General features: G+C 37.6%; 1 protein-coding gene across 1 annotated transcript in view; it reads left to right on the top strand.

Annotated features, from left to right (window-relative positions):
- The first annotated feature begins 2,071 nt into the window (after positions 1-2,071).
- The window catches only part of jp (junctophilin), a 37,755-nt gene continuing 26,953 nt past the window's right edge, over positions 2,072-12,873 (top strand). The window contains exon 1 of the mRNA XM_069498395.1: positions 2,072-2,456. Coding sequence (XP_069354496.1) covers positions 2,227-2,456 — 230 coding nt within the window. The 5' untranslated portion in view covers positions 2,072-2,226. The remainder of the gene's footprint in view (positions 2,457-12,873) is intronic.

Below are 12,873 nucleotides of genomic sequence, written 5' to 3' on the forward strand. Positions count from 1 at the left end.
AATCATCTAATCCTATTCCATACTAATATAATGTGTCTGTCTGCCTTCCTGTCTGCTAGCTTTTCACGGCCCATCCGTGTAACAAATCTTGACGAAATTTTCACGGCGGCTAGACTTGCATCCCGGGAACGGACATAGGCTTCTTTTTATCCCGGAAAATAAATAAGATACCTAATATAGACATAATAAGAATACATTAGAAAATAAAATCTTATAGTGCGCGACAGACCGATATGACTAACTATGATGATTTAACTATATCATACCCCGATTGCCGGGTCGACCTGTCGCGAACTATAACCTAGTCATTTTATATACCTGTATAGAGTAGAGAATAGATGGTAAGTACCTGTATAATTAAATACTAGCTAAACGTTGGACTGTGGTAGATATATTAGATAACCTAGGTATAATATCTGGTTATAGACGTGTTATTTCTACCGTAAAAGTAAAACTAGGTTTGCGAGTAGAATGTAGATACACAGTCTAAAATGTTTTACACGTTGCAATAAATCACTGCCAACCATTACAATTGAGTTTGCATTAAAGCTTATCATCCAATGTTCTACTGAGTGAGTTTGCGCATCTTATTGGTGTAAATCCACTAGTTATTTATGTTACTTATGTAAATAGTTATTAAAATGTATGTACCTAACTAGATGTGTTTAGATAGTCTTAAATATATTTATATGTATTTTTATTGATACAAGCTGACCCTTGATTGCGACCTCACCTGGTGATAATGTCTAAGCGATGATGGAGTCTGAAATGGAAGCACGCTAACTTAAAAAGGGTATGGGGTAGGGGTATAATCGAACCCCAGACCATCCGATCTATTCATCAGGTATATCTGACGAATAGTTTCGGAGCTGAAGCACGCTGGAGTATGGAACTACTCAACAGGTAACAGAAAATCGATAGCGGTCAGCGTAAGAGCTCATGGACTAAGAGTCAGCGCGTGCCAGACCTACGTTATTTTATAAAAGCTAAACATTTCTTTGCGTATTGTCCCCAACACAGGGAGGAACGATCAGCCACTGTGAAGTTTTGATCATGATGGCTTTGGAAGATAACAGGTAATAAATGTGTAAAAAATCTTACGTCACAGTATAAAGCCTATTTTTTAGGGTTCCGTACCTCAATAGGAAAAATGGAACCCTTATCTTTGTTGTTTGGCTGTCTGTATGTCTGTCCGTCTGTCTGTCAAGAAACCTACAGGGTACTTCCCGTTGACCTAGAAACATGAAATTTGGCAGGTAGGTAGATCTTATATAGCTGACATTTGGGGAAAAATCTGAAAATCGTGAATGGTTATATCACACAAAAAAAATTAAATTGTGTTCTTGAACTAATAATTAGTATTTTCAACTTTCGAAGTGAGATAACTATATCAAGGGGTATCATATAAAAGATCTTCACCTGTACATTCTAAAACAGATTGTTATTTATTTTTATGCATCATAGTTTTTGAATTATCGTGCAAAATGTCGAACTGAATCCTGTACGATAGTAGTACGGAACCCTCATTGCGCGAGCCTGACTCGTACTTGGCCGGTTTTTTTCTTCGGAATAGTATTAGAAAACACGTCATGCATTGCCAGACACAGTATAGATGCAAGTTACATTGCGAGCCCCTGCCAGACACCCTTAAACTTTTGATGTTTAACTCGGATGAGGCGGGCGACTTTTTCCAATTTCTCTATTTGTCTAGCTTTCCTCTTCTTGCCCCTACTTTGAACTTTTTGCCACTCACTTTCTTTGGTCTGCAATGATGGAGTGGATCTTCTCTAATCTCTTACCTGCTCCATCCCATCCATCCCTTAAAAGCTTCCATTTGTCGGTAGATATTACAACGCTTTCGCCTGGTTTTGTTCTTCGACGAGTTTTTTAAAGTTAAGGTTTTCTACGAGCCCTCCTATTTTATTAAGTTTTTGAATGCGTATTCGTAGGATATGTAAGTTGATGCATAGCAGACAGCTTAGCTAACATGTAGGTCGAGCTGTGCTGCGCTGTGGACGCGGCGTGGAGCGCAGTGCGCAGGGCGGGCGGGGCGCGGGGCGGGCGGCCGCGGCGCTGGCGGCAGTGCTCCTCGCGCAGGACCGGAGTGGTGTTCACTCGGCGGCGCGCCACGGCGCGACATGCCCAGCTGATGTTTATTTATACCGCGAGCTCGGCGGAGGGCGCGCGCGGGAGGCCCTCCCCTCCGCGGCACCACGGTTTCGCGTGATGCAGCCGAGCGAGCTAGCCGACACCGCGCACGCCGCTAGCGGAAATCCCCCGCAGAGTGGCCTCAACGGTGGCCGATTCGACTTTGACGATGGTGGAACGTATTGTGGCGGTTGGGAGGACGGCAAGGCCCACGGCCACGGAGTGTGTACCGGCCCGAAAGGACAGGGCGCGTACGCCGGCTCCTGGCACTTCGGTTTCGAAGTATCCGGCGTCTACACCTGGCCCAGGTGAGGTCGTGTCTCCGCCCGGGCCTCGCACATGCCCGAGATCCGCGTCCGAAGCCGCTCCAAAAATAGTCTGCTATTAATAATTGAGTTCGGTGTTTCGCTAGAAAACGCGTGTAACGGTGGTGAAAGTGCCTATTCGCTCCAACCGCGAAGAAAATATTCGTATCGATCTATAGCCATTGATAACGATAAGTGATAAGAGTAGGTATCGTGATGCTGAAGCCTTGGTGTCAATTAACCTGTTGTCATTTGTTGTAGACACATCCATTAAGGATCCAATAAAGAATGGTGAAGCAAAACGCAATTTCATAAAATAATCGTAATAATTGAGAGCAGTATCATGCAGCTGTTCACTGATTAATCACGAGAATTGACATGTGACTTGAAACGAAAATGTGAAGTTGGGGAGTATTTATTGGGTTCAAATCGATTTTGCGTCTAGAGAAGTTAAAAATTAGAAAAAATAAAATAGATGAGTAACTTAACGTACCTACGTAATTAAAGTAGAATCATTAATCTAAACTTTATGATGCCTAACAAATTAAGTGGGAACCTATAGGGGTACTTACTCTTACATATTACTTAAAACAAAAGTCTCATTCAAAAATTTCACCTTTCCATTACACCTATTTGGAATGAATGATACCAAAAATTATACCGATATCGATATATCTACTTATTTATTCAGATTGAATCAATTTCTTTAATTTATAATATTATAAACTAAAACTTCAATCAATTAGATAGATTAAAATTATGTTTGGAGGTTAATCGCTACTGGGCCACAAAGCACACGCTTTCGTTATGACTAAATGTAATTATTTTTATCTTTTTAATAGCTATCGATATTTATCCACACAAGAGACGAGTAGGTACAGACACCGCAGTACGTGGCTCTGGCAGAATGCGTTACTGTGCCAGACCTTCCTATAAATCTCGGCGAACGCCTGTTCCCATCTAACCCACTTTCATCGGGTCGTTGCTCCATCAAAATAGGGAGCTCCCGACATTGTGGTTATAAGTAAATCTAAATAGCGTACAGGCTTTAATGCTCTGAATAACGAATATTCCATATATATATGTAATTACTATTATGTATAAATGAATTGAATTGTTTGTACAATGTACCTACATACATACAATCTATTGACATGGACTAGTACTTAACTAAAATCTACATCAATTGCAATCAATCAGTGTGTAGCCACCTACTTTCTGGATACAGTAGATACCTACCTACTTGCTAAGCAAGTCTTGCTGTGCTCTCAAGTCTCAGTACAAATCGGAAATACCTACCAGTCATTAACAGGCAATGTTGCACATAAAAGTGTTCGATGGCGCAGAAACTGACTCGCACTTGACCAGTTTTTATAATTGGTTTTCATTATTAATTCATATTTTCCTGAACGCATTATTTTCACAAACAAAATAACACGCGTTTCAAAATTCAAGTTCTTACTGAAAAATCCTTTATCAGTAGCCTTTGCTTAGCTGCCTACAGTTACTGACATTTTCATTTTTCATCAATCTATTTACTACGTAGGTACTTACCATACGTTGCATGGAAACAGTCGGTTTTACATTCAGCAGCCCACAAGGTAATGTATTAGTTACATTGCTTATGTATTGCTTATTTTTTGCAACATTTTGTTGTTTCAAAAAAGGGCAACTACTGAGTTTCTTGCTGGCTCTTCGTAGTAGAATCTTCTTTCCGAGCAGGTGGAAAGATGATTGACATTATCATAACTAGCACATGCTGTCCTACATGAAAAAAATAAAAAAATCCCCCTTTAAGGGTGGTAAAATAGGGGGAAAAGTTTTTATATAAAAGTTTTAACTATTGTTATTTTTACTTGGAAACGTAGGTTCTTTCTAGGGGGTAAGTATCAGATTAGAAGGGATCTAACTCAAATCCCCCTCTAAGAGGGTGTAAGAGGGGTCGAAGATTGTATGAAAGTCCTATGTTTTTGAAGTTAGAGACGTGTAAATCGACATTTAGGTTATTAGCTTTAAATAATAAATACATGAAAATGTAATTTTGGAAAATCCCCCCTAAGGGTGATAAAATATGGAGGAAAAGTTTTATAGAAAAGTTTTACTATTGTTATTTTTACCTACTTGAAATTTGAAACGTAGATTCTTTCTAGGGGGTAGGGGTATCAGATAAGAAAGGATGCAACTAAATTCTCCCCCTAAGGGGGTGAAATGGGGGTTGAAAAGTTATATGAAAATCCTATGTTTTTGAAGTTAGAGATATGAAAATAGACATTTAGGTGTTCTGGGTTCCGTGCCTTAAGGTGAGACTGAGTGAGTAGGTAAGTGAGGCCTTTTGCAGCGGGAAAATTTCAGATCTCATAAGAAACGAACGAATGACGAAGTCGCGGGCAACTGCTAGTTAGGTATACTAACTAGCGAAAAAGTTCATAAGAAAGGCTAGAAATTAAAGTAGGTACGATCAAAGTTGGCATAGAGTAGACAGGTCGAGATGGAAATCGGGAAGGGAACGCCCCGCACACCCGCACAGCCCCCGCGCTTACCGGGTGGGTAACGTGCGATTGTGTGGTGCGTTCCCCCGCCTCATACCCCGATTGCCATCTCACGGACCTGTCGTGGACTATAGGTTCCATTTGTAGTTCCATTGTTGCTCTTCAAAGAGAAGTAATATAAAATCAAACTTTATATTATTTTGCGAAACCTTTGCTGAGTTTTCTTTAGTCAAAACTTTTCGGTTCGCAAAGTTGCTACATACCTACCTTATACTTTGTAATTACTTTATTTTGTAAAGAAAATTATTAAGTCTTCTTAGAAATTTTCTGAGTTTCGAAACGGTGAATCACCAGTTTCAAGTAGGTAAATTAACGAAATGAAGGTCACCATGACTGGTAGTATTCCTTAACATGGTTAGGACTTAGGTAACTAATTACTATGTTCTAACTGTAACTACAATTGTGCTGCAATTGTGAATATGTATAAGGCTCGTTTCGCACTGCATCAGATCCGAATCCAAAAAATTCTCGATCCAAAAGGAGCTGTAAATATGCCCTATTTATATCAGGGGCAAGCGCACGAGATCCAAAATTCGTTTTCCGATACCGAAAATACCTCCAATTTCGACCATTATTCACAGACTGAATTAACCACAATACCTAAGTATTACTTGTATGAACGCTTGCGCACTGCGTACGTACCAATGGTCTATAATCTGAACCGTTGCTGGTCAAAGAATAATGCAAGCTACATCTATCGAAACGGACACCGTGTAAAATCAACATCCGAATTAGATCCGGCTTTTTTAGATATGAATTTTTTGAATCCGGATTGGATGCAGTGCAAAAAGCACCTTAAAATATTAAACCTTCCTCGTGAAATGTTCCAAATTACGGTGTAAACTGCAATGATTGCTTATGAAGTTATGTTTAAGCGACAGCACAGACAAAAGGAGATGGCAATTTTGTTTAATATCTTCTAGATATTTCGAGAGCTGAAAAGTAGAGATTAAGTACCCAACTAAGTAGGTACCTAAGTAATATATAAAAAAACTTAAAAAAAACTTTTACAAGTACTTTCGAATAGTCGGATGCATCTACCACTGGTTCGGAATGCCTTTCCTACCGAGAAGAAGTTATATAAGGGTCTGGATATTACTTTTTTTTTTTTTTTTTTTTTTTTTCACACAAACAGAAAAAACACAATATTGGTTTCTTCGTGTTACTTATTTATTTACCACGTAGGACCTTCACTAGGTAGGTAATTCTAAACCCATCAATCTTCCATTAGAAAAGCCGCAAGGATTACCTACATCTAGTTAACAACATAGTCTATAAGTAACTAAAACAAGAAAGTACCTATGAAAACTTACATCGATAGCCCGCTATCATCCTTGGCAGAGTGAACTAAAGTGAGGGAACTCTCGGTTTGATCCTGAATCGACGATATGTGGGCTATGGTGATGAAAAACATAGAAAAACTAGGGCTACTTTAGGGCTACCTGCGTCAAATGTACTAACTCTTGATGCCTTCCAGTGACGTCTAAGCCTCGACGTTTTGTTAGAAGTTCCTCAACTGTCGTGAACTGTGTCCTTGGTTCATCTTACCTTACCATAATTATCACCATGTCAGGTGTACCCAAGGGTGTATCAAGTGTATTATCTATGGGTGTATCACTGGGTGTATCTATTACTTCACTGTTTATACAAATATAATGTGGTAGCAGATCCGCCCAGCTTCGTTCGGGTGAAAGATATTTTAACCCACTAGCTGATGCCCGCGGATTCGTCCGCGTAGATTTAGGTTTTTAAAAATACCTTGGGCACTCTTTTGATTTTCTGGGATAGAAGAGTAGGCTATGTCACTCCTGGTCTTTGACTATACCCATGCAAAAATCACGTCGATCCGTTGCTCCGTTGCGACGTGATTGAAGGATAAACCAATAAACCAACAAACAAACACACTTTCGCATTTATAATAGGGGTAGTGATATACCTACCTACCTATATTCAATATAACTACAGCCTGTTACTTCTGGAAAAAGTAGCTATCTAATGGTGAAAGCATTATTCAAATCAGTTCAGCATTTTCAGATTTTATCGATTACGAACAAACAAAACTCTTTATAATATTTGTAGTTACTTATAGAAGTATAGATTTTCAGCAACCGCTAACCATAGATAGGTATGTGCGTTTAGGTAATAACTATATGGTTATTTTCTCTTGGCGCGCTCTAATACTTCATTAAAATACATTAGGTACTGGCACATAAAATGTTAATTAACGCAAATCCATAGACTAGAGGCGTTTCAGCTAAAGCTCGTGGAAAACTTATTCGTATTGGAACCTGTGTAGTATCCCATCGTAATGTCGCTCTGATTGACCTCGAGGACTTGGCCTCTTACTAAAGTATGCGAGGATTAAAAATAATGAGGTGATTGACATAATTTCGTTCATGAACGGATTTCTATAGAGTAAGAAGGTATCATATACGATCAAGTCCTTCTTAAATTAACCTTTGCCTGCAATCTGCAATAATCTGCCTTATCTAAGAATTCCCGTCAAACTAGGTGCAGCAGTTTCGAAGCATGCCCAGACAAACAAAAAACTGGCCACGTGCGAGTCAGATTACTCAAAAACTATTATGCGCAAAAATAAATTAAAATCAGTTTTAGAATCTACAGGTAAAACCCTTTCATATGATACCCCACTTGGTACAGTTATCTTACTTTGATTTTTCTTGACAGTCACGACAGATGGACAGATAGACAACAAAGTAATAAGGGTTCCTTTTTCCTTTTGGGATACGGAACTTTTTGTTTGTAGGATGATTCAAATTAAAAAATTTAAAACATCCTACAAAAGTGAAATTACCACGGGTCTACGTGTTCGATAAACCTGCCATGACTTTCAACTTCCTGCTCCAGCATCAGACCTTTGATAAGTTTTTTTGTCTACTGGTCAAACAATTCTAACGATTGCAAACTAGGTGGGTAACAGAAATAGTACTACGTAATAATATCAATTGTATGAATGAGATGCCTTAATCAGCTGATACTTAATCTTCAAATCGCTGAACAGATTTTCATCAGAACCATATCAATTAAACATTGAACGGTTCCGTCCACGTTGCTAACCAATGTTTCGTAACCAGCTACGAAATAAGATTTAGATTTCGTCTTTTCGTAACTGGTTACTAATTACAAATACTTATTTTATCCGGGTTCGTAACGGAATAAGTACGATTAAAATTGCTGACATCGTTTCGTAGTAACCAGTTACAAAAAGACATTAGGCTTATATTCCGTTACGAACCCAGATAAAATATTCTTGGTTAGTACCTAACCGTATTACGAAAAGTACTTAGTAAGAAAAGTATAAAGTGTAAAGCATAGATTATCTACTATATTATGGTGTAAAGTATAAACAACAAAACAAAATTTCCACTTCTGTGGTTTAGTCGCTACGATGCCACAGAGCCACAGACAGACGTATCTACTCGTAGCGCTCGTAGCGGTAAAACTTAGGCTGTTCTTCTGCCTTTGTTATGGGTGCCTGGAGTGTTCATAGCAAAAAAACACCTTATATCTTGCCCTGTATTAAAAGGAGAAGGAACCAAAAACTGTTTATTTTTCATTCGGGAACTAATTTGAATTTTTGATCTTTTTCCTTGAACTGCAATGGCTTGTATAGTACGGTATAATAACATTGTAAATTGAAAAATTAAAAAGAGCAACCGCCGAGTTTCTTGCTGGTTCTTCTCGGTAGGAACGGCATTCCGAACCAGTGGTAAATTAAAACTACCTGACTATTCATAAGCACTTGTAAAAATTTACATGAATAAAATAACATTCTATTCTATTCTAAAAAACTCGGAAGTTCCTATCTGAATCAGGGGGCACGGCAGTGCCCTGCCAAGACGAGCCGAACTAAAGGACGGGGCACTACGTACCTTTTCTCGAAGCGTTTCGTCGTATTCTCGAGCAGTCAAAGCTTCGGTCTGGATGACGCCAGAAAGCTGAAATGTTCAGGATTAGTTTTTCTGGAAACAGAAAATTAAGCTACCTAGGTACCTATTTCGTAATTCGTTTGAGTTTTCCTTCCAGGTGAAAAGCAAAAACTGAGTTTGCTGATTTTAGGCAATTTTACTATGATATAGGCATTTAATGCAGGTAGAAGCAAAAAGTAAGAGGACCTTACTGAGTAAAATGAATGTCAATAAAATCACAGAAAACGTGCCATTTAGACGAAAATTCTCCATGTACGAAATTTACAATGACGAAATTCTAAACACGTGTTTAGACTATGAATCATTTATATAGGTATTTTATTGACTAAATATAGGTTATTTTCGCTTTGAAATTATAGAGATGAGAGAGAGTAAATAGATAGAGAAGAAAATTTGATTATCAGCGGCAATACCTACTATAAATTTAGACTACGACATTATAAAAATTTGTATTAATAAAAAGATGTTTTAAATTCCAAGTGGTAAACGATGTCCTCGAGCCTAAACCATTGTCACTCGCGTGACAAGCAAGGTGCGTCAGCCATGTGGGTGGTTGCCGCGGCTAACAGCCAAGTTGTAGGTCATGTAATGGTGTTTAGTAAGTAATCGTGTTTGCGACTTTGTTTCCACGGCCAGAGACTCAGTAGGAAATGAGATGATAAAAGCTGAAAGTTAGTATGGTGATTGGCGGTACTTCTGCGTTGTGTGATTACGGCCACTTAAATTGCTAGGTGATGGTTCACAACTTTTAAATTGCATGCTATTGTAAATATACCTACCTCTTAAATACACGGTGTGAAGCAGGCGCCTACTCACTACTGTAAAGTTTTAATTTATAAAGTACTAGACTACAGGATACCAGTGTCTTCGTCCACGTGGATACCTATAGTTTTATTTTAAAATCACACGCAAAATTAATTTTACGGGATAAAAAGTAGCCTATGTGCAACTTCATCAGGATGCAAGCTGTCTTTGTACCAATTTATGATGTCCGAAAATTTATCCATGTGGATTTAGGTTTCTTGCACAATCCCGTGGGAAATCTTTGATGCTCCGGAACAAAAAGTAGCTTAGTGCGTCCCTGGAATACCTACCTCACCCTCAGTACCTACCTCGTCAAAATCGGTTAAGTCGTAGCAGACAGACCGACACTCTTTTGCATTTATAATATTAGTATGGATCTTTTCAATTATTTTAGTAATCTAAAACGATGTTTACTCACGATTGAGAAAATACTTAGTATAATATGCTTATTCATAACGAAAGCGTCAAAAAAATCAGATCCAGATACTGAATAATAAAAAGCTTGAGCGAGCGATCTCTTATACCTAAGTTTTGCAAAACAAACCTCGCGACTAATTCGCAAGCGCAGTGAGCGTATTTTTTTTAAATTTTACACAAACTGTTCTCCGGCACGCAAAGCGGCAGATAAGTACAATTATAGTGTTTATTAACTATTTTTTTATTATTTTTATTGCTAGACACAGAACAGTCGTGCGAGCTACCCGCCCGAACTCGTGCTAACAGGCCTGCTCTGTACCTTCGCCATGCTTCCCCCGCCACGCGTTGGCATAAATCATCCTTTAATCAGCGTTCTAGGGCTAGGTGGTTGCCTATAATTTGTTCTTATGGATATGCCGGCCCTTGGCCTGGACCGTAGTTCATTACTGATCTAAAGGTGAGCTATTTATTATTTAAGATCTCGTAGGTGCGATGCCGTGTTGAAGTCAACGATAAGTATAACCTATGTCCTATATAATAATGTGTGGGGTAAAAACTGTTCTAGATTAGTTATTTATTATCTTAGTCGTAATGCACCACCACCACCATATACAAACTTTAAAAAAAAATTAATTATCAGTTATTAGACACTTGTTTTCAAAACGAAAGTACAATCATTCAACCGATTAGTTCAAACCTCTTTACTTGTAAAAGTTTATTCGAATAAAAAAGATTTTTATTTTATTTTTATTTATTTTATTTTTCCACATAATTCTACTAATATTATAAATGTGAAAGTGTCGATGTTTGGAAGTTTGGATGTTTGTCACTCAATCACGCAAAAACGGCTGAACAGATTTGGATGAAATTTGGAATGAAGATAGATTATACCCTGAATTAACACATAGACTATTTTTTATCAAGGAAAATCAAAGAGTTCCCGCGGGATTTTGAAAAATAAAACTTTTTTATTGATTGAGAGTAAAAGCACTAAAAGATTTTCAATAAATGCTTCAAACCAATCTAAATAAATAAATCTAAATCTATTCTATTGTATTCAATCTGAAATATATAAAAGGAAAAGCTGACTGACTGCTCTATTAACGCACAGCCCAAACTAGGACGGATCGGGTTAAAATTTGGCATGCAAATAAGTCCGACTCGCACTTGACTGGTTTTTTTGGTTTGGCGCCGACTTCAAAAACTACCACGCTCTATCAAAAGTTTGTTGTGTGTAGGCATGTGTAGGTATGACCAAAAATGGCAACGCAACCTTATCATACTCGCGACATAGAAGTACAAATAAGAGCTAAACGTATAAGTAGAATACTATAATTCTGATAATATTACTGAAAATTCCAAAATACTAATCTAAGTATTATGTAGGTACGTACCTAATTAATTTTTAAACTTCCAAATAGCTTGTATAAGGTAGCGCAGTTCGCTTAAACTTGTAGATAATATAAATAAACTTAAACAGTGAGAATTTTTACGCCCTAATTCTATTGGAATTTGATATTTACCTAACGATCAAAAAACCCGCGCAAAATAATAAGCAAACAAAATAATGGTGGTGGTCCCAGTCGTGAATTCGTTTGAATAACTTATAATGGTTAGCGGCTCCGACCATTCTCTGCTCAAGGACTTTATAATATCTATACAGCACTATAAAGAAGGTAGAGCTGTGGACTTGGAGCTTACGAGTACCGGGTTTAACTTGCAATATTCAGTTACGAATACGATACTGCAGAATATGTAACTGCGGTGCGTTATAAATAGCGTTTAGACTCGATTGGATCCGCCCGTAGAACAGACCGATCCATTATCTTACCGCAACTAATAAAAACTGAAAGGAATTTCAGTGTTACTCACAGCCCGTACATCTGTTGATGTTAACGGATACGGGATACAGACACACGAGTAGATATATACAGGTACCTATTACTTATAATATCTTGAGTTGCATATACCGACATGTTCAGCTATTGATTTTAACCATTTAGGCTTTGTTTTTTTTCTGTACAAGATTACACGTGCGCTATTTATTACAATATGAAGATAAGATAAATGAAGATATATCTATCCAAACTTATTTTAGTAACAGATAAGTTAAATAAATAAGTAAATGAAAAAAGAAGTAGTAAACTTTGAGAGTTGTCGGCCTTAGTAAACAGAATATAATCTGTTTTACTATTATTCTGTGGTACTGGAGTTGTTAAAATGCTTAACCACATTAAACACTCCAGTTCTAAGAGCATTTTAGATGCACAGCAATGTTGTTATATAAAAAACCGCTATCATTTTCCAGCGACACATTATTTTTTCTTGAAGAGACAAAGCCTTTTGTAAAGTACCAATGTCTTGTAAAAGAAGACCACACTGATTTGTACGACTGAAAATTAAAAATTAAGGACTTGTTAGGTATTTGGTAGTAGGAAATATCCGAATTATTAATTTTTCAAGGCTGAGAAAATAAACGAAAATAATAATTATTTGCACTCTTGCCAGTGTGTTGCATATAATATGTACTTACCTGTAATCTGTGCTTACTTATGATTTTCGAATAAAATATTCGTCAAGTTTTAGATTTTTATAGCTAAGGATACTTATTATAAATATGGTCTAAAGTATAATGATCAAAAGATAGGAGTTTAATTATGTGACATAGTTATAACAAGTTGTTTTCTACATTCGCCATGA

Source organism: Maniola hyperantus, chromosome 1, assembly GCF_902806685.2.
Source record: "Maniola hyperantus chromosome 1, iAphHyp1.2, whole genome shotgun sequence".
Classification (NCBI taxonomy): Eukaryota; Metazoa; Arthropoda; class Insecta; order Lepidoptera; family Nymphalidae; genus Maniola; species Maniola hyperantus.